This window comes from Poecilia reticulata, linkage group LG9 (genome assembly GCF_000633615.1).
Source record: "Poecilia reticulata strain Guanapo linkage group LG9, Guppy_female_1.0+MT, whole genome shotgun sequence".
Taxonomy (NCBI): Eukaryota; Metazoa; Chordata; class Actinopteri; order Cyprinodontiformes; family Poeciliidae; genus Poecilia; species Poecilia reticulata.
Genome location: NC_024339.1, coordinates 15,846,311 through 15,871,095, shown reverse-complemented (window position 1 = coordinate 15,871,095; position 24,785 = coordinate 15,846,311). Strand labels below are relative to the sequence as shown.

Genomic DNA, 24,785 nt, shown 5'->3' with positions numbered 1-24,785 from the left:
CAGAAAGCTTGTTAAAAATCTTTACAACAAGTGCCAATAATTATAAAGTATTACATCAGTTAAAATGCATGGTATCGAATGTAAGCAACAATTTAAAAAAGTGTCAGCTCATGTTAACTTAACATTAACAACTGCAGTTTGTTTAAAATTATGCTGCCACAATCTTTACCAACACTAGAAAAATGATTTATAAAATAGCAGAGCTGAAATCATTGGCTCCCAGTTTGCAAAACGATACATTTTAACGTCTTGTAGCTGGATTTTTAAGGCACTGAATGGTCTTGAACCTACATTTTCTATCTGTTTCTCAGGTCATCAGAGACTTACAACACTTTTTGTTTTGATGACCTGAACTAAACAAGGAGAAGCAGCATCTAGTTTTTGTGTTATTGAAACAGGTTCCTGAAAGCCTGAGGTGTTCAGAAACTACTGACACATTTAGGTCAGAATTGAATCAGGAAGGATTTAAAATGTATGGTCATCATTTTAATGGTTTAGTGAAATTAAGAAATGTTTTAAACAGGACTATAGTTAAGTTGTTTTGTTTGTTTGTTTTTCGGAAAATGATTTTAACATATGTTTAAAGTTGTGATTATTTCAGAGTTAACTTGTTTCAAAGTGATGGGAGAGTCATAAAAGGAAGAGGAGCAGGTGGAGAACGGATGCCTTCTGGTCAATCTAACAATCTGAAGCCGATGCATTTTGTCAGGTCCAGTTTTAGTATTGCCCATAAAAATCCAGTCTGTTGCCATCCTAGATATCATGGGAGATCATTCATAGAGCTTCATCTGCAGTCGCCAGACCAGCCACTTTCTTAGTGCAAAACGTATGTTCAACCACGGATAAAAGTGAATAATATACCACTGAACAATTTTAAACAATGAAGCTGTAAAATAAGTAAATTATACATGATGCTAAAGTTTCTCATGCAAAATGTTGCATGACCAACCAAAAGTTCTTCCTTTTAATCTTTAATTGTGTTCTCAATATTATTAAAATTCAAACATGTTTTTTTTCTTCTTTCTCTTTTCTTTCTTTAATAAAGAAAGCTCTCCAGGTAGAAAGTCTTAATCTCCAAGTCTTAATCTAGCACCAGATATTATTTTACAATATTAACCAAAATCAGTCCATATAACAACCACCTTGAGAACTCTGTGATCTCTCTGCTGCACTCCTTCTGCTAATTTGACTAATTCAAATGTGTAAAATTAAATCTAAAGTGAAATTACATTTACAGAGCCACCAAACTGTTATCAGACTATTTCCATAGGAAGATAACCATGACCATTTAGATGCAGATTGTGATGTTGCTCGAGGCATAATGTATTTACATACTCTGTCTCTGCCTCCACCATATTGAAGACGATCTGGTTCCTCTTCCTCATGCTCTCAGCATGCGGAGAGCAAATGTAGTCCTGGACAATAATTTTCCACTTCCTGCGACACAGCCAGCCCCGCATGAAACTCTGAACCTGTGGAAGGAAAAGGTTAAAGGTAAATGCACATATGAGAAATAAGAAATAAAAGTGATTGTAATAATATTTACCTTTTTGATCTTTTTGATATCTGGGTCTTCATTCTCGTGGTAGACGTGATAAGGCCGCATCCGCTCCTTGGTTTTGTTCAAAGCTACAATCTTTTAAGAAAAGAGATTTCGGTCCAGATTCAGAAATTATTGCCACGTAAAACAGCAGATGCACAACAAATCCCTTTCATTATTTATTAGCAGGGATATTTATTAAAATAGGATTTCAGAGTATTACGTAATTAACAAAATTAGGATGCCCCACTTTTGCTTCCAGCTGATTCCCTGAATATTTCTAGTGGAGAGTGTGCTCAAAGAATCGTTGGTGTGTTTATAGCAGATACCAATCAGACTTCCTCATCACTGAAAGCCTTCATTCAGAGCAGAGAGCAAGGGAAAAACATGGAGGACAGCTCGTTCTGGCTAACAGTAAACACGTTCTGGCTAACATTTGGACAAGAACAGCAACATTTTCTACTTAAGAAAAAAAAAATCTTCACAGATTTATGCACTCCACTGTGACATTATTTAACCTGTTTGTTTCTACTTTCAACCCAATTAACAGTATCTGCTTCTGACATATGTGGTCGAGCTCGAGTGATAAAACCAAACACATTTTCAGTTACACTTCATCTTTATTTTCCCATTTGCCAGAGTTAACATGCAAATTATAGCAAAGAAGAGCCAGTCTGCCAAGTCCTGAGTGTAACACTGGCTAGTTTGTTTAAATATTCATAAATGCAGAGCAATACACACACACACACGCACACACACACACACACACGCACGCACGCGCACACGCACACACACAGAATAAAACAAACAAACAGACATACACCACTATGTTTTAATGAGATTAATAACCACCTGCACATTTGCTCTTAAGTTCTAATCCTTTTTTCATGAGCAGCTTCATTAAACATGCAGATGTTTTCTACTGCAAAATAACTTTCATTAGTATTGTTTTATTATCATCCAGCAACCCTGAATCCTGGCAATAAGATTCGCCAAAACAACACACATTAGACAGAAGTGGAAGTGGCACACTTGTTGCTCAAAGAGAAATTTACAGCAGTGAGTGCGTCATTTCTTCTCAAAGACAAGATTGCACACGTGAGCTCGGGTGTTTAGACTAGCGATTACTGACACAAATGAGCAGAGACCAAATTGGAAACAACAGCAGAGCTTTGATTTATTGAGAGTTTACCAGCTGGACCATTGAACAAACAGCATCCCCCCCTTTGAACAATCGTTATTCGCAGCAGAATGCAATTTTGAACGAATCCCTGTAACATTAGGAGCAACTTTGGAGTTCTTTCTGGTTTTGTCTGAGGCAGATGTGCATTTGCATCATTAGAAGTAAGGAAGCTAATTGAAAATCTTCCTTTTTGTTTTGCAAAAAAAAAAAAAAAGTTCAATTTGCTTGATTAACTGTAGAGGAATTAAATCTGATAAAATCTACTGTAATTTAAATCATGTTTAGACAATCTGCACACAATCTATTAAAAAAGAAGGTTATAAAGTTATGACTGATTGGTGGATGGCATTAGCCACGAGTGTTAACACAATTAATCTCTTTTCAAATAGTTTGTTTTACTTTTCTGTACACAGAAAAAGCATCACTGTTGAGTTTCAGCCAGTATTTCTCAACCTAATTTACAGCAACATGTCCTGTAAGGTTTGTTCAGGTTTGCTGACCTTTTGGTGGAACCTCACAGATAACCAACAGCGCTCAGAGTAAACGCAGACTTTGCAATGATCGCTCACAATGAGGCTGCGCCTGCCTCTGTTTGACTTTCCTAATCATTACAATAACATTACAATGTCCTAAACATATTTTATTCATCTGTTGTCTGCCAACTGTTTGTAACATCTTAGCTGTTTAAAATTGGCAAAAGCAATATTTTTACAGGTTCTGGCCAGCCAGGACCTTTTCCACTGCAATTTTTAAAGCATTATGGGAACACTTATGTTTACTAAAGCAAAATGATGCTATCAATCTAGTTAATGCACACAGCTAACTAGATCCTGTTAATCTGTGCGGTGGGGAAAAAGAGAAAGGGGAATCATTTTGATTAACACTATTGTGAGGGTCTGTTGGGTTGTATGTGTTCACACAAACGTGTGATTTATCGGGCAGCGACGGCTGCACAGAAACAGGACGCGTTCGATGAGCTGGGCTGTCTGTGAGGACGCCAATCAGGTATCTTTATTGAGGGCCTCCTACACCCAGAAGTGACCGAGTGCACCCACTCTCTCACTGCCAAGAATACAAACGTAGAAAACAACCCACAGCACGCACACCGACACCGACATGTACACTGTATAGGTTTATTCAAATGCTTTCTTTTTGCTTTCACCCTTTGTGATTTGTTAAAATGAGAACACAATGCTGTGTGGGCAGGATGGTGAGTAACAGAATATAGAATATGACTGGGAAATAGAGGGAAAATGTTTATGCAAGAGTCCTGTTGAAATGCCTTCTAAGGTTTTTATCCTATGATTTTATCTGCACGGCTTCGTAATGTTGCAGCGCTGTAAAGTACTTGGTGTTTCAAACTCCTTTTAATATTATTGGTCCCGGATTTCCATTGAAAATGATTTGTATCGCTCTCCTGTAGCAGAAACGTGCCTTGAGGGTCAGAAGTGCAATAAGAGTAGAGACATAAGGCCATCCAATAAACCGTAGACTGAAGGAGTTGTTTTAATGGAAAGCACTAAATCAGCTGTCCAAGTCTATTTGTAAAATCCTTTAATTCTCTTTATTTAGATGTTGCAATTTTAAAATATGCACACACATTGTGCATATTTTCTAAGGACAAATGTTTAAAAGCGAGGGTGAAAAAGTAAAAAGAATAAACTAAATAATTTTGAATAAAACCATGTTTATTCAAACTGCCCTACAGTCATAAATGCGTGTTATCTACCTCAGATTTAAGTCTTTCAATTTCTGTGTCCTGGTCCTCCAGCTGAGTGCGGAGCTGATTGGCAGCCACCTTCTCAGTCTCCACAATTTGCACAAGGTGGATGTATTTCTGCATCAGCACTTCTCGCTCAATAATTATGTCAGAGTAGCTGTGAAAAAAGAACATTTTATATTATAAAAAGCAGCTTACATACTCATGAGAATGAATGTCTTAATCACTGAGCTTTTATTTATCCAACCATCCACATTTTTCTAATGTGGAATGATCAAACAGTGAATTAAAACTTTTTAAAACTGGCAGAGTAAAAATAATCTCAGCTTCATCAAGTACCAGAAGTATTGAAACCTTTAGAGTAAAAAGCAAACACACATCTCCTCCCTCCTGCACCAAGTCCAAGATCAGTGTCAAATGACTGAATTTTTTTTGTTTTTTTCTGAAAAATTTCAGTTGCATCTGTACGGAATGTGCTTCCGTACATTTGAAATGATTCTGAAGCAGTAATTTATATTTGTGTAAACGGTGTGAGAGCTGCGGCATCGATGTAGTAAAAGCAAAACGTAACAGACAAAGCTGCATGAAAAATGAAAAACATTCTGTAATGATAAGGAGGAAATTGGCAACCAGCTGCTACTAATCACGGCACATTATCACTGGTTTATGGCTGTGTGTTGCTCATATCAAGGAGGACAAACATCAGTAATAACTGTAGGGCAGTTGCTGTTGCCCAAGAATATGGAAAGGATTATAAACCACTTCTAAATTATGTGGATATATTTATAGGATTAAATAAATATATTTCCAGAGTATGTGCACTCTGGGAAAAAACCCAACTCAGCTGGACAAGGAGACAGTGGAGATGCTCTGTGATCAGAAGGACCTACAACTGAACCTGTTTCTAAAAACCACAGTAGATACTGGGTTCTACAAGGCATGGATCAGAAAACTATCTTTTTGAACTATAAGTTAAAAAAGTTAGCATGGCTGAGGGTATTTCAGTGTTTTAAAGCCCATGACTTATGTGGAGAGATGTTTTTAATCCAGAGGATCTGGTGAGACTTAGAGCAGAAGTCGGTGTGGTTTCTGCTGTCAAAGCCCATCCATTTCAAGATTCCCGTTATTTTCATTTCAAAGGTGATATTCGACATTCTTTTGTCATAACAGCTGTTTTTTATTTGATTGTTTCTAACATCTTGAACCATACTGCAACCAACAATGTGTTCCTGGCAACTCTTCAGATAATTTCTCTTTTTTAAGACATTCTCTAAAAAAAAAAATATCCTTGTGTGTAAATTATCCATTTAGTACATCAGCAGTTTCTTAAATACTCAGTCCAAAACCTTGCAAATCTATGACATAACATAATTACACTAAATTTCCTACCACCTTTGAAAATTGTAGAAAAAACATTTGTAAAACAAAATGAAATGCATCTTAACTTTAAAGTTCAATCTTTAATTAAGGAAACAGTAAATATGAGGTAAAAGTGTCTGAACTCAGATAGTCAGATTCCTCCCTCACATTTAACCTGACTGAACCACCGGGTAACCGCACCTGTCCTAAACATGCTTTTTATGCGGCTTTTGGTTTGATCAGAACCAGTTCCAAGTCAGAAAAAGTCTAAGACAAGATTGACTAGTAGTATCTATATTATCAGATGAGAGGGTTCTCACTCTTCTAAAATACGTTTAGCCCCAAGAATATGTTAAATCCCGCTTCTTTAAACCAGCTTTGGGTAAATTAGACATGATTACTCATTAAAGTTAGATTTGACCAAATCCTGATGTAACGACAGGAATACAACTTTAACTTTAATGCTTATTTGCATCAAAAGTACTTATCGCTTTATGTACCTCGCCTGCTGGATGGCCTCCACCCATTCATCACACTCGCACTCTTCATCCGTCCGCAGCTCCAGAGATTTCTGTCCATCGTGGCCAAACACAATCAGGAAGTAATGCTAAGAGGAAAAAGAAAGGAGACTTGATCAGAAACGTGACGCTCCAACAAATAACAACGTGTTGTTCCAGTTCATATACATAAATGTTTGACTGGTGGAAATGTAAAAGTATCAGAAGTTTGGACTCTGCATGCCAGTGATATAGTTCTCCTGTTGCATGAAGTTTTATTGCAGTAGACTTCATCACCTTGAAACCACTAATCTTGTCAAAGAAACAAAAACAGAGAAAGTCAAAGGTGTGGATTTCTAGATTAAGACTTCTGTTCCCGGATACCATTCTGAGTCATTTGAAATGCTTTTTTAATTTACTCGACAACAACCTCCATACGCAGCCCTAAAAGACAGACAGAAAGACACGCTGAGGTAGGACTGGTGGCTCAACACAGCAATTTGCTCACTGAAATAAAACATGGAGTGTCGCCTGCGCTTCCCCTCTCCAGCAGCCCATTATCATCACCATCAATTAGCCTGTTCTCTGCTGGTCTCTTCCCTCCCTGTCTGTTTTGTATCAATACGAATATCTGTGTGAATTTCTCTTAAAAAAAACAAAAAACTCTCCCACACACGGGCACATGCCACCACAAGCAAGTACAGAGACACACAGCTACAGTAGAACACACACGCATGTACATGAGCGCTGTGTGAAGTGATAGAGGCTTTTATTCAAATGGTGTTGTCCTGGGGCAGTGGGTTACCAGAAGAGCTGCTATTTTTAGTCAAGGAAAACTGAACTCAGAGAAGACTGAACTCTGCATGGACTTTCTGTCCTCCTCTCCTGCTCACTTCATCCATCCATCTATTTCCTCCTCCCTCTCCAGTTGCAGTTCACCTATCTTCCCACTCCACCTCCTCTGCCCCGCTCAGCCAGCATCCTCGCTCCTCTTGTTGTCGAAACCCACTCCTCCTCTTCCTCCTACTCCATCTCCCTTCACCCTTTCATCTCTTTATGTTTCTTTCTGAGAGGGAGGACTCAGTGAACCAAAAAGAGTTGAGAGAGGCGACGGTTGCCCTGTAGGTTTGTAGACAGGCTTCAGCCCCTGCAGTGGGGAAGGGCCGGGAACTGAGGAGAGCTTATTGAAACGTGAACATTTTAGAGACCCTCCTCCATCTTTATCTGCACCTCCATCATCCCCGTCATGCTTATTATGTATCTGTCACTTCAATTCGCCACCTGGCTGCGTGTCACTACATCAACAATAATCTAAGCTCCGATGGGGAGAGAGACAGAAAGAGACGAGGGCCACAGTTACGCAATGAATCTTAACCAAGTACATATTCCTAAACTGTGTCACCTCCCAACAAGAAAACATTTCCATGGCAACGCAACGTTTGACGGTTTGGCCATTTTACACTTCCATTTTCTGCTACTTGGTGATGCCATTCATGAGGGCTTTCATGAATGAATTACAGGATGGACGTTTACAGGATCCATCCTGTAAACGTCTAAATTTACAGGATGGATCCTGTAAATTTAGACGTTAGCAAAAAATATCTTCAAGTACAAAATAAAAGATTTTTGCAAATGCTGATTTTACAGATGGACCCATATTCTCAGTCAGAGCTGCTTAGCTGTACATCATGTTCATGAAAATGAAAAACAGTTGTGATTACATATAGTGACTTATAGGTGTATATGATAATTAATCACCTTGCTGCTTTGATAATATAGTTCTGGTCAGATGTTTTACATACATTTATCAGCTTTGAGGAGCTTCTTATTATTAAATGGCCTGTACTTGTAAAGCGCTTTCTCTAGTCCAGAGGATCAGTTACTCACACACTGATGTAGCCACAGCTGTTCTGGGACAATCTGACAGAAGTGCAGTTCACAAATAGATTTTGGTGTTGGTGCTTTAGGAGGTTCACTCCAGAAAATTAATGTCATCCTGCTTTATTTGTTCCAAAACTAATTACCGTATGTTTTAGATCATTTATCCAACTGTTTCCAGGTTTCAAAGACTGGAAGACCAGTGTCGCTGTAGACAGTGAGGAGAGTTTTACATAAATTGGCCAAAAGGTTGACAACAAGAAAATTATTTACTTCTCCAAAATCAATGCCATCAAACAGGAGTGAAACTTGCAGATTTCCACATGGACAGACCAAATGCCTTCTGGAAAAAACAGTTTCACAGGCAAAACAAAGATCGAGTTATTTGGCCACAATTACATGAGGAAAGTTCAGAGACTCTTAAAATTAAGAACAGAGAATACGCTGACAAGCATCGCGGCAGAGGCCTGTGAGAAAATGTTACTGTCAATTGTACAAAAAGAGCAAAAAATTTTAAAAATGGAAGAATTACTTCCAAATAGAGCTGCAACAAATTGTTATTTGAGTAATCGATAAATCTATCGATTGTTCCGATTCATTGCTTAAGTTAATATAATATATACATTAAAATCATTTAAAAAAAAGAAATTCTTTTTTTTTTTTGCCTAAAACTGTTAACTACTTTGTGTGTTTTTCTTTCAGCTATATAACCTATTTTTTGAATCTGTATATTCCAGTTAACAATTAATTAATTACTAAATTAGCTGGTTATTTCAACACGATTAATCCAGGCTTTTGGGGATCCACCGGACTGATGAGAAAAACACCATGACTGTCAAGAAATAAGTACTACAACGTTAGCACTTCCTTCACAGACTTAAAAATGTGAACGTTTTCATCCCAGCCATAACAGCATTCAGTTATGGCATTCAACATTCATGCCATAACATGAATGTTCATGCCATAACATGAATGTTATGGCATGAATGTTGTGTTGTATGCATGTGATACAACACAACATGCATGTTGTATCACATGCATGTTGCATGTGATACAACATGCATTCTCGCATGTTTTATCACATCCCGGTTTGGCAACAGCACAGCCACAGTGAGGCACAATCACAACAGGATAGTGAGAGCTGCTGAAAAGATCACTGGAGTCTCACCGACGCATCTCCAGGTCATCTAAGCAGAGCCCAGTGTGTGCAGAGTAGATGGCATTTTAAAGGACACCATACATCATTTTCATAGGATGTTCAATCAGGTGCTATTCTATAAAAACTTAGGAGTCATGATTGACTGTCGTCTATAAAAATCCACATGGAAGTGGTTTGTAAAAAGACAAAACATGTTTCTTTTGACGCCTGAGGTCCTTCAGAGCAAGTGAAAAATGTCTTCTTTTGTTTTACACCTCAGTGATAATGAGCAGTTTCCAATGTCGTTCACTGCGTAAAAACCTAAACTGCTTCATCAAATAAAAATTTGCTCTAACATTGTGAATCTCTAACTTTATGAATCTTCCTAATATAATTAGATAAGCCAATAATATCACCTCTAACCCCGACTGTGCTCTGGATAATACAGACTGTAACCCTCTGTCATGTTAAAGATACAGGGCCCCAAAGTTTATTAAGGTTAAACTGAGGAATGCTTTTATTCTTCAGTCAATCCTGAAGCTAAACGTGGAACATTACCTGCAATATTACATCATCTACTCATTTTATGATGTGTAATTTGACTAATTTTGATTCTGTCTGTATGTTTGCATACGATAGTGCTGTGATGCACAACACATTTCAGACTAGTGCCGACAATGAAGCTTAAAATATAGTATTATATCTTCTCATGTAATATGTTCTCCTTCCTAGTATTTGGTAAAATATACAAAAGTCAGGGCCTCAAATGCTTTTTGTCCACAGCAGACAAACTCTTAAACCAAAGAAACGTGGAGTGGATTTTATTTAGCATAATGATGGATATTGGTTTTTCTTTTTTTTTTAAGTCTGCATTTGTGGCAAAATGTTAAAACTAAAGAAATCCTTGAATGAGGTAGTTTTTTTTTTTGTTTGTTTTTTTTTTTCAATTTTAGGTCCTGGTTGTTGATTTTAAGTTGCATACTTACAGATTTTTATGCAATTTTTATGTTTTTGCACTTCTGTGCCAAATATTAATGGTCGTTAATCCATTAACGACCATTTTCCTCCAGGTGTGAAAGCTGCCGAGAGAAGACTAAAAAGAAATGTTCAATCTTCCAACTGATTAACCCTCCTGTTAATAAGATGCATGGTGATAGGCAGGGCTTACTTTGCCCATCTTGCAAAAGGCTCTATGCTGACTCATTAGGCAGCTGATGGGTTGTTTCACCAACACCCTGACATTTGAAAATGTGCAACAGATTGCTTGTGAAATTGTCTTTTTTTTTCCTACTCGGTATCCAGCCAACAGGTATAGTACCACAAAAAAAGGCTTTCTGTCTTGCAGATTTCCTCAGTGTTTGATTTTTTTTGTCACACCTAATTGTTTTAGACCATCAAGCAGATTTTACTATCAGAACATCACAGCTGGAGTAAATACACAAGATGACTTGATTTATTATGGTAATCAAGCTGTTTAAAACAGCCTGGCCCTGTAAAAAAGGTAATGATCCTGTGATCCTCATAAATGGCTCAGGCAGCATCAAACCTTTGTGAAACCTGGCAATGAGTCTTTTATATCACTGTGGAGGCATTTGGTTGCATTCAAGCAGGAACAGTCTGTTTCCACAGCATTTCAATTAAATTTGACTAGGCCATGCAAAAAGTTTATTTATGTTTTTTCTGTCCTATTTGAACACTCACAGCCCTGCAAGGTTGTTCTGGATAGTTTTTAATTTAATAAAATAAATCATTATTTGACACTGCTTTTTGTATTTGCTCAAGTTATCTTAGTTTGACATTAAAATTTCTTTCATGAACCAAAATATTTAAGTGAGACAAAAAAGTAAACCAGAAGAAATCTGTAAGAGGGCAAGACATTTTTCACAGCACTGCAGATGAGGCAGCTTTTAATAAATGAAAATGACAAAATTTACTTTTCTCTGTTGACAAAACTCTTTCAGCAACTTTTTGCAATCATTGGATTTGTGGCTTGAATGGACCACCATTAAAATGCTTGGTTAACACAACCAGCAACCCAAATCTGTGAATTATCACAAGTGCTACAGAAAACGGCACTGAATTAATGCATTAACACCAGAGCACACAAATTAATATCATAAATCATTGCAATCATTACATTTTATTTGATGATTTCAAACAATATCCAGGAAATTAATAGTATTTGTAAGTATGGTGAAAAGAAAAAAAAAACCCTTTATAGTTAAATGTTTTACTGATTACGATATAAAGCTGTGTTCTCGGGTTATTAAAATACACTGACCACAATTTATTGAACAAAAAAAGCACAACTACAACATTTTGGGTGAAAAACTGAGTGCACTTATATTGCTTTTTAAGAGATTAGAGGTAAAGTAGCAGCCAGGAACAATTGGCTGTAGCTCCAAGAGCGGAGCTAAGACTGCAGACGTTAGCGTTGCTGTAGTCGTAAAACGCTTCCAGTATTGTCAGTATTGAAGTATATTTGGGAGTCGTCTATTAATATGTCTCTGTGAGATGCATTACTAAAGACTTTGTAAGCCAGACTTAAAAAGTAAACATCTTTATTGAGCAATCCAAATTTACAGATTCAACAAGCCCAATATTTAGAGACTGGTCAGAGGGAATTAGCCAATAAAAGTCGTATTTCTTTGATCTCTGCACTGTCTCCCTTTTAAAGGGCTCTGAACACCAAACATCAGGCATTCTCCAACGTGTACATCTTACAAAATTATCACATGCTTACTTTCCACATCATGTGCTTAAATCCATACATCCCTTGTTCGTCTAGACTCAGCGTCTCCGACCTTTGCTTGAATATTGTCTGAGCACAACAAAGTCCTCTGTGTGGTCAGACGCAGCATGAATGAGCATTAAGGTATATTTGGTCTTTGAACTGCTGTGTCAGCGTTTGTGATCCCTAACCCCTGCAAATACCAGAGGTCCACTGCATATCTACTAGCAAAGTAGATTCTGAAACAGAAAACTTTCTGCACTATGAATGTTTCTCTACACTGAAGTCCCTTTTTAAAAAATAGCTCAACTCAGTTACATTGTATGGCCTAAGTTCAGTTAAAGTTATTTTATCTACATTAATACCAACATTGTTTTAATATTATTGCCAATAATTTTTTTTTATATCAATTTGAGCATCCAATTCCTAAGTTTATATGCCACCAACTCTTGCAGAAGCAGTGACCCAACAGCCCCGGGGTGTTGGGTCATTAAAGATTAATGTTGCTGCATTTGGATCAGACTGTAGCATCGAAGCTTTTGCAGTACTGCATACAGCCAAACTGTACCATGTTCTCATTAGACAGCGGGAAAAACTGCAGAGGCTGGGTTGTTCCTGCGGATGTCACAAATGTAATGAGAGGTCTGAACCCTAATCGGACCCTTTTGCTTTGCTTCCCGACTCTGTCGCTGCTTTCAGGTCTACCAGCTCTTTTCCGTTCACATCAGCTCAAACACATCTTCCATCCCTCCAGGCTTCGTTGCACTGTAGGAAATTTCACTGAGACTAATAAAGAATGAGAGAAAAGGGAAAGGCTAAAAAAAATAGCTTGAGACCCTTCCCTGCTCCTTCTTTTTTCATGTTACAAACAATCAATTTAACACCCACATGAAACTACTTTTTTCCCCTCCAATCTTCGCAGCTGTCATATAACAACAAGGCTGTGACAGAATGACATAAAGGAGTGTGTTGTGCCAAAGAGAGAAACAAGCACAATGAATGGCAGAATTTCTTATTATTCACAGGCAGCGTTCCATTAGTAATTCTGATTTGCTTGAAGTGAGAGGAGAGAAAAAGGTCTGAGACAAAAAAAAGTATTCTTTGTTCGACAGGGCTCGAATGCTTTTCTCTTTATCGCCAAATATAGACTTAAAGATTAATTTGGACTTGGTGAAATTTTTATTTTGCACAACATGGCTTCAGGGATGCAGAGATGTCATGCTGTAACAGGAATAAGTGAATCAGTGTTGGGACCCACAAATGACTAGAGACCGAAATAAGCACCAATGATGCCACTGCGCCGTCTGGTACCACGGTACCACAGATGGGCCTTGTTTTTTGCCCCCCCCGTCTCTCAATCAGACTCTAAAAGCAGGAGGCATTTTGCTGTTTTGATTGTGTTCAGCTTGTAAGAGAGAAATCTGAATGCTGAGTGTTAAAGGTGTGATTAGACGTTAGTGTGTATGCAAATACATTCAGACAACAATAGATAAACTGCCACAGAGTGTTTACAGCGTTATTTGGATTCTTAGTTTACAAAATGCACGTGTAAATTTGCACATTTTTGTTCACCCGTTTTGAACCTATCCATCCATTGTCCATACCCGCCTTTATTGTGCAGGGCCTATCTTCGGCTGTCATTTAGAGAGACACTCTGAACAGGTCAAAGTCAGTCACAGGGCAATGCAAAGAAAAAACACAAGCAACTATACACACATGCAATCAAGTCAGAGAGACCTGTTAACCTAACAGTTAAGTTTCGAACTGCGTGAAGAAGCCAGAGTACCTGGAGAGAATCCACTCATGCAAAAGGAGAACATGCAAACTCCATGCAGAAAGACCCAAGACCCAGATTCAGACCCCGAACCTTCTGTGCCATCGTTTTGGGCCTCTCTAATACAGCTTTACAATGAGTTGGAGACCATAATAATCACTGCCTTAAGGTTTTTGTATCCGTTGGATTTTTACTCATTTTGTTATTTGCAAACTTCAGTGTATTTTTGCATGTGACAGATTAACACAAGACAGTGTATAATTACAGTGGCAGGACACAGACACTGCTTTTCAATACTTCTGACAAAAATCTGAAAAGTGCTGCACGCATTTGCTCACATTCTGAATCTCAGTCTCAAGATTTCTGCAGCCGCTAAAAGGTTTTCTTCCAGGATTACCATGCAGCATTTAGCTCCTCCAATTTTCCTAACAACCTTTATTTATTTATTTATACTTAAAATCTGAAATGTCTTTTACATGGCCAAAGTAACAACTATGCAAATAAAAACTATTAAAACATGGACACAATAAGAAATAAAAGAGGATGGCCGTTATTGGCCTCTCAAGAAAAAAGTATGGCATATCTACTCTTCATCTTTTTATCAAAAACCTAATATCATTAGAGGATGTGACTGTTTTTAGTTTAAGAACTCCCTGTGATTATTCCAGGAATATGGTGAAATGAATAGAGAAGTCACATATTTCCCCCAAAACTCTGTTGTAGCTTAAAATTACCACTAAATGTATTAGTAGCTCCATATATTAAGTTATTGGGAAGAAATAAAAAAAACAGCCTCTCCCGCCTGCATATCCTTTGATTCCTCAGCTCCTGTTGCTCCCACAGGGGCAATAATATGCTGAATGAAGCCTTATGAAATGCTCCAAGGACAAGAGCAAAACAACCAAACCACTAACATAATGAAAATCTTGCAGACTCAAAAATACACATTTAAACTTATTTGCTGCAGTGTCATCCATCATACTTGCCATTAGGAATAACACTGCAGAGAGCTCTGAAGCATGTTGTACCCTGCAGGTACATTTTGTCAGATTAGAATCTCCTCATTTGATCTTTGGCTGGATTAGATGGAACCACGTCTGCCAAGAATGTGGCCTTGGCCGGTGCAGCTCAGCATAATACTGCTACAACAGATGGATTTCACCAGATCCTAAATGCCCTGTAGGAATTGGAACATTAAATCGAGTTTGTTTACTGACTGAGCAGCACAAAGGTGCAAGTAGCACTTTCACCTCACAGCTATAAACATCACAGTAGTAGGTCCGTTAGCCTTTAACTGTGCAGTTTGTGTGTTCTTTGTCTGCCTGTTTATTTGTTTAGCAGATTCTCTTCAATAGTGCAAAGACGTCCATGTATGGTTAAATTCTGACATTTAATCTGGTGTGTGCGAACATCCTTTGAGCAACTTGCAAACAATCTGAAGTCTGACCCGCCCAATGCAATGTCCGGTCTCACGGCTCACCTGAACCACTGAGTATGCTGCGATGCTTAAAATTCAGGTTCAGAAGATTCACTGGCAAATATTTACTACTTCTCAGTTACTATTTCTAATTGTAAAATACAACAACCTCTTTTTTTTATTTTAGGAAATCCTCCCAGAGCCTCCTCCAGTTGCCATGCAACCATAGGGTGATGAGTCCAGAAATATTCTCACGCATATTGTAAAAGTGTGACTTTGCATTTGCACAGCTGAAATTTGGTTAATGTGTGCTTCCAGGTTATCCACCTGTTTCCTGTTGCTGTTGGACTATTTGTTTCGATTGCGAACGGTTTGAAGTGATTTATGTTTCCTTAAAAAAGGTTTTGTATTTAGCCAAATTTGTCTACTCTGATAATAATTTCCCAGCTCAGACATGTCTAATTGTTGTGTTATTTGCGCCTTTAAGAGGACGCTTCAGTTGTGATTTCAGCAGGTGTATAACATGTCCCCAAAGTGAAACAGGGTGGTTTCTCTGACCGGTGGAGGATTCTCAGCAAACAAGAAATCAGCACAAACATTTACATAAAGTTCTACGCAAGAGCAGAAAAATAATTTTGTTTTTATCTAAATCTGATAAAGTGATAATATTTGGAGCCACTGAATCCACCTCATGATGTCACAGTTAAACAATCACTGAATTAACAACTCAAGTCCTGCTGGTTTTATTGTTCTCTGTGCAGCTAAAACATCTTATCGAAAACTAAAGGTTAGGAATCAATTTAGATGTACAGATGAGACACAACTTTGATATTAAAGCACAAAACACTTTTGTTTTGCAGTTTTTCACCTTGCATGTACCCATGGACAATAAGACTCAGACTCTGCAGACTCAGTCCCGTTTTCTGCTTTTTTGTCTTATAGTTCTACTTTCTCAATATTGCTAGGAGCAGTTGGAGCAAAACATCCTGCTGTTTGGATGCCAAAGATATGGAATATAAAGAAGATCTCCTTTGAGTCCCACAGTGCGAGACAACATATCAGAACACCATAAATCTGTTTTATGATGTTCTTGAGAATTGCTTCCAACCTGATCAAATAAAAGCAGTCCTCAGAAACACAAGCAATAAAACCTTCCTTACATCATAAAATGTGTACATTTTTTTCTTCCCAACAGCACCACCAATATGATTTACACGTAATGATCTTAAATTATCAGGCTGTCAACACAAACCAGTGAGCTGCAACTTAGGAGAAGAGAGAGCAGAGAAAGATTCAAGTGTTTTTGTTCATTATTTCTCTCGACTGTCTAATCTGCAACAGCTTGTCAACTGATAGGGATTATGACTGATTCTAGTCCCAGCAGCTTCATCCAAATCAGTGAGGCACAACAAGAAAATGGCAAAGTACATTTTCAATTCTCACCAGATGTTTTACAACAATAGATCTGAGGTCTGCAACTCCAGTCATGCAGTGTCGGTGTCCTGGTACTTCTGAAGACATCCCAACTTCAGCACACCTGAATTAAATGAATGGTTAATGACCAGGTCTTTGCAAAACAGCCCAAGAAGGTAATTCAGCCTTTTGATCCATGTGTGATGGAGCAGGGATGCATCTAAAAGTTGCAGGATGGAAGGTTTCGAGGACTGGAATTGTTGTTGACCCAGGCTGCAATAAATGATTACTGAGAATAAAATCATGGAGAAAAGAAAAGAAAAGAAAGTAAACAATTTTCTTCTATTCTATGGTTCCATGAAAATTTTGGGGGTTGAACTGACAAATTTTTTTTTATTCCAGGTTGGACTCAGACAACTGATTTAACCTAATTTTCGCCTAAGTTAATGGGAATGTAAGCACATATTTGAGCTTGTTTTATGTATAGTTTTCCCTCTGTAAAATTTGTATATAAAACTCAGAGTTGAAGAGTCATTCTGTAAAACAGTCTGGTCTTTGCCAGATTCTAAAATTACCTAATTTTACCTTGTGTTTAACAAGAAGGAAAGAAAAAACACACATCACCTTACTTTGAAAAGCTGTGTTTAAAATAAAGCAGAACAACAATAAATTGTTGCTCCTAAAAGGTTTCAGTGGAAAAGTGGCAGCCAGGTGAAGCTAATTAAATACACCTCATTCAGTCACCATCTCTGCAACAAGAAGCTCAGTTGTTTTGTTGATTCGCAGCCTTGTGCAAAAGCATAAACCCACAAACTTTAATGGTCTAAAATTCCCCCATAGCAGTGTCATATATTACTAGAATCAGGCAGAAACTATTCAGATTACCTGCTGACAACTGTGGTTCAGAAAGTTCCTGAATAAAGTGGTGTACTTAGTTTTTCCACGTTAAATAACTTGGGCAGCTGTTGAAGACCAGATCATTCCAATTATGTCTTGGTATGCAGAACTCTAGAGCTAAATATTTATTACTTTATACGTTTTTTCCATCAGTGAATTATAGATAAAAACCAATATTCATTGAGTTTGTTGAGTTTAAAGGTCAAACTAATGATTTTAGAAAACTAGCACAGCAAACAGGAGCATTTTGAATGATTCTAGTGGAGGTTTAAAGTGTTTGCAGTGGGATTAGCTTCAATACTCAGTGGTAACTAACTATTGTTCATTTATTCACCGTATTCAGTTCTAAAGCAGCTTCATCACAAATGAAACACAGAAATATTGCATCTGAGGAAATCTTTATAACACCATTCAACCATATTTAGGGAGAATTTAGATTTTTGCTGGCCTTAAAAAATAAGCTAGTATGCAATCTGTATCTGTATATTTTTATCAAAACAGAAATATAGGTAGCAGTTCAATCAATTTCACAGGGTATTTTCCTTATAAGGTTATTATCTTTAGATTTGATCTCTACGTTTCAGAGACTGAAGAGAATATACTTGAGAATATTTCATGAAATCCTGCTTAGTTTCTTTAGAAGAAGCTCATTGTAATCCTGTTACAGCATTTTTTTCAAACGGAGGGAGAATATGTTAATGAGCCTTTTTTGGACTAGAAGCGTTTCCTGGATAGTAGAACCGTCCCTCAGTGCAATCTGCACTTTAATTTCACAGCATTTCAAATTGAAGAGGACAGTTTTAAATTCTAACGCTACGGAAGCCCATAATGGATCTGGCACTTGAGAAAAAAACAAGAGAGGAAATTACAAACATCCCTGAAGAGGAAAGCGGATCAGACTCTGGGAATAAATGAAGAATCAGCTCCAATTAGTGCACATCAGAGAAAACACTAAGCTGTGAGAGGCTAGCAGCGCTTCGTAACGGGAACTAATCACAAACAGCCCACTCAAATACATCAGCAATAGTTATCACCCCTCTTAAGTCTGATCCCACCTTTTCATCCTTGAAAAAAAGGTCCAGCATGAACTTTTTCACATTAATTATGTTACAACTTACAACCAAAAACTTTAAGATACAGTATACTACATCTTAAGTTATATACTACATCACCGAAAATCCATTTTCGGTGATGTAGCAAAACAGGGTGGTGCCTTATCGCTAAATGGTTATTTTCAAACATTTTCTACAATTAAAAGTATGAAAGGAGTGGCCTGTACTTCCATTCAGCTCTGTTGTAGTAACAACCGCATGTCTTTTGTAGCACAGCTGGTCTCAACTAGATTTAGGTCTGGACTTTGACTGGACCATTTTAGAACATCAATATTATTTGTCCACTGTTGGTCTGACTGTATGAGGTTGTTTTCTTGCTGATGGGCAGGTAACATCTGCTCTAGTCTTAACTCTTTTGAGGCAGGTTTTCTACCCCATATTTAGTCCCATCCATCTTAAATCAATTTTAATTTCCTGAAAACATTTTCAAAACTTTGAACCGCATGGAGTCGCCTTTTGAATAAGTTGAATAAGTCTCTGATTACTTTCAAACTAATAAAACAAAAAAATGCAATGTGACGTGAATGTAGCATGTAACGCAACACAAAGAAATGTAGCAGTGTAGAAAGTACAGATACTTAATGTAAAATGTAGTGGAGTAAAAGTCGAAAGTATCCATGATTAAATCTATTTAAGTAAAGTACAGATACGTGAAAAATGTACACAAGTAAACTAAACCAGCTAATTGTGCTTCACTGCATCCCACCTCTGGTATTCAGGGCTGTGTAAGCCAAAAAGTAAAATTTAGTCCAGTCAGACCGGAACTACTTCTTTCATGTTTTCAGTGTTCCCTACGTGTAAGTTTTCTATTTTGCTCTCCATTTTAGAATGATTTGATGTCCAAAGCTTCAGATATTGTTCACTAATAACTCTGCCTCCTTGATTCTGTTTTCTCACTAGGATACTCTAACCAACCTCTCAGAACAGCTCAATTTATTCTGAGATTAAAACACGTGGACACAGCTGTGTCATACTCTTTCCATTTTCAGATGGTGTCTGGGAAAGTGCTGCGTTTGTTGTTCAAAGCTTGGCGTATTGTTTTATGACCTAAATCTCTTTTAACTTCTCTGCATCTTCATCGCCGACCTGTTTGCTGGGTTAGAAAAAAATCTCAAATTTACCAAATTTAAATAAGAAGTCAAAATTGTTTTCACTTTCACTAAAAATGTTAAAAGTTCAGTATACCAAGCAAAATCTAGATAAGTTTTCCAACAATTCTAATTTCCACTGTGTAAAATATCACAAAATCTATGTATAATATACTATTATATGTTATATCATGTAATATATATATATTACATATTATATTATAATATACTATTACATACCTGCCACTAAATCCTTGAAGTCATATTCTTTATTCAGACTTACTTCCATAGACTTCAATAGACTTCTAGGTAAACTATTTCTTTCTGCATTCAGTCTCGTCCTCTGCTGCTGCAACCACACAAATCTCCCTGGTGAGTGACAAATAAAATAGAAATTCATTCTATCCTCAAACTGAACAGTTGTTTTATTGCCACCCCATTAATTCCACATTAATGTCAACTGTCAGCAAAGTTTGATGTATGAGCAGCTATCAGGAAAAAAAAAAATCACTTTCATGATTTGTCATCTGTTCCTGCTTCATGGACTCCCTGAGCTGTACCAGATCTATTGGCCCCTTTACATGCTTGTTCACATCAGCAACGCATACCCACAGTCGCTGTGGAAACCATTCAGACTGCTGCAAACGCTCGCCAAATTATCTGAAGGGTCTGAAGAGCAAAACACAGAGAAAGGAAGGGAGGCTGGAGCTGTGTGTCATTTGTGTGGCTTACTGTGGGGGTGTGATGCTGCAGGTTGCTGCCAGACTGACTCTGCCGCACGGACAAACAGTGAAGAGAAAGAGCAACTGACAGAACCAGGAAAGGCCTCACTTTGTTTTGTTTTCACATAAGCAACGAAAGATGGCCAAGTTTTGAAAAGCTGCTTGATTAAAACATGAGCCGATATCAGAGAAAACACGCTACCGACACTTGGTTTTCTTATTTTCTGTGAGTCTGTTTGTGGACAAACACTTACACATCAGAGCTAAAGATTTTTACCTGAGGACAGATTGAAAATAACCCTAATTAAACACCACAGCTGCAGTGTCAGGGCAAAAAAAGAGTGGGAGAGAGAGTGAAAGAATAAAAGGCGACAAAATAAGACATCACTGCCAAGCTCTGGAACATCAGACAAAACAGATTTTACGCCGACATCTGTGCCGGCAACAGAAGAACCACATGGCAATTTGCTCTGTTCAGAAGTAACTCCGTTACAAAGATGTGTTCTTGTGTAATGACACTACCCCACTGCCGGTATGCATACTGTGAACTGCTAATACTAATGAACTGCTTCCAACAAAAAGTTTAAAGAAAAACCCACATAATGGAAAAGGAGAAAATAAGTGACTTGTAATGCTTTGTTCAAACAGCAGAGCTGTATTTTGAAGATAACGTAATCCACTAACGCTGCAGTATGTAACTTTTAAAAATATGTTCTTGACATATTTATTAAAATTGTCAAGAGCTCCTCCTCTTCTTCCCTGAGCTACTGTTGTCATCTGAGGAAATGCACCACTCCCGGTCAAAAACAACCAATCAGAACCAGGAGGAGTGTCTTAGCGCTGTCAATCAACCTCCTGCACTTGCTGCTAAATGTGCTAATAGAGCAAAAACAACTTGATCTGCTGGGAAATGTTGATGAATGCTCAGGCTAGTTAGCATGGCCTTCAATGACGATGGATAAACAGTTCTGTAAATGGTTCGTTGTTTTTCTGCCATTAGCACAAGATCCTCAAGAAACTACTTAAGTTTCTTCAGACTCAAAAATCTATTCCTGAATAGCAAGAATAGTTGCTGTTCTTGTAACTGAGGGTACGCACACTGTGACGGACAGAAACAATCAGGTAAGCTTTAACTTTTAAACGGTGCTCAGCTGGCGTAAAGTCGCCAAACTGTGCCAAGACAATATCTCTCACACATCACTACTAACAGCCTCAGTCATTAATACAAAGCAGAATGGATCCAGGCTTTTATGTTTGTAAAATTATGACGTCGCCATCTGAACATTGCAACTAAGATCAGGACTCATGAGTAACAGTTTCTGGTCTGTTGTCTGATTTCAATGGGCCTGTGCTACTTTTAGTCTCAGTTTTCCATTCTTAGCTGGCTGTGCATTGCCAACAAACTCCAACTTTGAGGTTGTCCGACCTCATCTTACATTTTAGATGATTTTTAACTACAGGTGATTTCAAATCAAACATCATCTAACAGTCGATTAATTACAGAATGCACATTTTCAAACACAGTAGTTAAGTTAGCCATGAAGAAATAAATGTCACATTCCTCAGGCACACAACATGCACCAATACAGTTGTGTAGTCTATGCCAAAAAACTATGTTTTTGTTTTATTACAGTTACACTGGAGTAAAAAAATCGTGTGACGAAAAGTTTTGTTGAAAAGTCAAATAACAAAAAACATCCTTTTCTATTAAAAGCCTACATCAAATAGGCGATCCAAAGCTTAGTTCCAATGTTTTTGTTTAGGCTAAACTTAAACGGTTTTCTGGGATAGACAGGGATAAATGTGAATGTGAAATAGCCAAAAACCTGCCTTTTTATTCACTTTTCAGTAGCTTCATTCTCAGTAAAAACATTTGCGAATTGTAATTCCCCATGTGCCGATGCTGCCGGAGCAACAGTGATGTGAAGAAATTCCAGTACACAACATTTACAGTCCAAACTATCCCACTGCATATCACTAATTTAATGCACAAAGAACTGACCCAGAAACGTTCAGCTGCTGGCTTGTACAATCCAGGTTGCACAAGCATAAATTATTTAAATCCGCAGAGCTTTATTTCAACTTTGTAATTTAGATCACAAAGGCAGAGCTCCTGTTTTTTTACAGAGCTGGAGATTAGGAAGAGTCCAGTTAAACCAGAACCTGCAGCACAAGTAAGACTTTCAGAAAAACCTTAACATTGTCTAGCAAACTGGGAACTTAATGGAGACCTTGAAGTTGTTTAATTTCCCTGCTTAGGCTGATAAAACAGAATATTTTTATGTTGCTTCACTGGTTGTTGTTTTATTGTGATTTGCATCTTTTTGTTGTGCAGGCTTGCTGCATATTTCCATATACTAATTATAAAACTCTGAGATTACATCACTGGTTTTGCACATAGCTGGAGGTTTCACTTCAAAAAAAAAAAAAAAAGCAATGTTGCTTTAATAAAATTGTGCTCTGAACAACTTTCTCTTTTTCTTATTTTTAATAAGAAAAACAAAGTTACTCTAAATGTTTAAATGCCTAATCTCATTTTCCCTACAGTCTTTGGACTGCACACTAGGAGTCTTGAATTACTGTTCCTTACTAAAAGTATTCATTCACTTTTTTACATCATGTATTTTAATGGGATAGATATGACGTGAAGGGAAATGATACATAATATTTAGATATTTTGCAAAAATAAAATCAAATCTAGAAACTGTCTTATGTATTTGTATCTCACTACTCAGAATTGACTGGTAATTCTTTGTAAAATAGCTCAATCTCAGACAGATTGGATGAGTAGGACCTGTGAACATCATGGGGTTTTTTTTCTCAGGTTTTGCAGAACTGAATTTAGATCTTGACCTTAATTGGCCTTAATTAAACATCTTTACTCTTTGGCCTACAACTGTCCAGTACAGCTTTGGCTGTAAATATGAGGTGGCTGTCCTGCTGATAAGTCTCTGCCCCAGGCTCAGGTGTTTTGCAACCTCTTTCTGGAATACTCTGTGTACATGTAACAATACATAGAACTATATATAGGAATTTGCATGTCTGTCAAAAGGTTCAGTTATGATCTAATCTTCCATTTTTGCTGCTGTATCCTCTATATGGCTTGTGGCAAATGGGAAATGAGTATAAAAGTGTTTTCTTCCTGCCACTCTTCCATAAAGCTCAGATTGTGGGATCCATCTGTATAAATTGCCTTGTTAGCAGATTCTCCCACTTGTGTTGTGCATCTCTGCAACTCCTCCAGAGTTACCACCAGCATGCTGGCTGCTTCTCATTAATGCTATCCATGTCCAGTCTACTAAATAAGGGAAAAGGATCGCAGGTTTGCAGTTGTGTCAAACTATTTTCAGATACTGAAATTAGCATTTCTCTGTATGAGATTTTGAAGCTTGGTATATTGTTTTATAACCCAACGCTGTCCTGAACTGCTCCACAGCTTCATCCCTGCTCACTGCTGTATATATACTGAGATGTAAATGCACTGAGAAAAACTCAAATTACTAATTAGGTGATTTCCAAGAACAATTGTTTCCACTGGGTTTTATTTAGTGGTATCAGAGTCAAAAGTGGGTGTTTACAAATGCATCCCACACCTTACTGATTTTTATTTGCTTCATGTTGGTCTCAGGAAAAAAAAAATCCCATTTTGACACTTGGAAGTTTAAGTTCAAAGTCTATAAATATTTAAACTTTTTAATAAAAACTAAAGTTCAGTAAATCGTCAGGGTTGTTTATTTGTTTGTTAGTTTTACAAAAACACATGTTCTTATTTAATTTTTTTTTAAGATTATAGCAGGATCTGCAATATTGTTTTCCATCTGCAAACTGCACCACAAATGTGACACTTATCATGAAAGTATATTAATCAGATGGAAACGAGTACAGGAGTTCATTTTTGATGTCTCACCATGAAACACCAAGATGTTTTTTGTTTGCCAACATGATTAGAGTCTTTCATGCCTTCTACTGTAAGAATGGATGATAGAAAACATGTTATATAAGCTCTCATCGTTTGAACATCATCATTTGTTATTTGTGCCTACCTCTTAACAATATTTATGAGTCTTTACCTCAAACTGTCTGTCTTGACCAGGAGATCTTGTGATCTGAGTGAGTTCTTTAAATAGAGATTTAATAGAACAATAGAAACTGAAGATAAAGAAATATGCCTGCAAAGTCTGCAGAAATGTCTATATAAACTGAAATCAATGCAGTCATACCTGAAATGTAACATAATATGAAGGCAGTCTAAGTTACAACACTGAAAGAAATAATCAATTTAGCAGGTCGAGTTTAATTCACAGCATTTCCAGGGC

General features: G+C 37.4%; 1 protein-coding gene across 2 annotated transcripts in view; it reads right to left on the bottom strand.

Annotated features, from left to right (window-relative positions):
• rasgrf2b (Ras protein-specific guanine nucleotide-releasing factor 2b) overlaps positions 1 to 24,785 on the bottom strand; it is a 52,255-nt gene that overhangs the window by 24,923 nt on the left and 2,547 nt on the right. For both annotated transcript variants that reach the window (XM_008418212.2, XM_008418213.2), the window contains exons 2-5: positions 6,303 to 6,409; positions 4,453 to 4,600; positions 1,547 to 1,636; positions 1,336 to 1,472 (exon numbers count right to left, since the gene is read on the bottom strand). In XM_008418212.2, the coding sequence (XP_008416434.1) occupies positions 1,336 to 1,472; positions 1,547 to 1,636; positions 4,453 to 4,600; positions 6,303 to 6,409 (482 nt within the window). The remainder of the gene's footprint in view (positions 1 to 1,335; positions 1,473 to 1,546; positions 1,637 to 4,452; positions 4,601 to 6,302; positions 6,410 to 24,785) is intronic.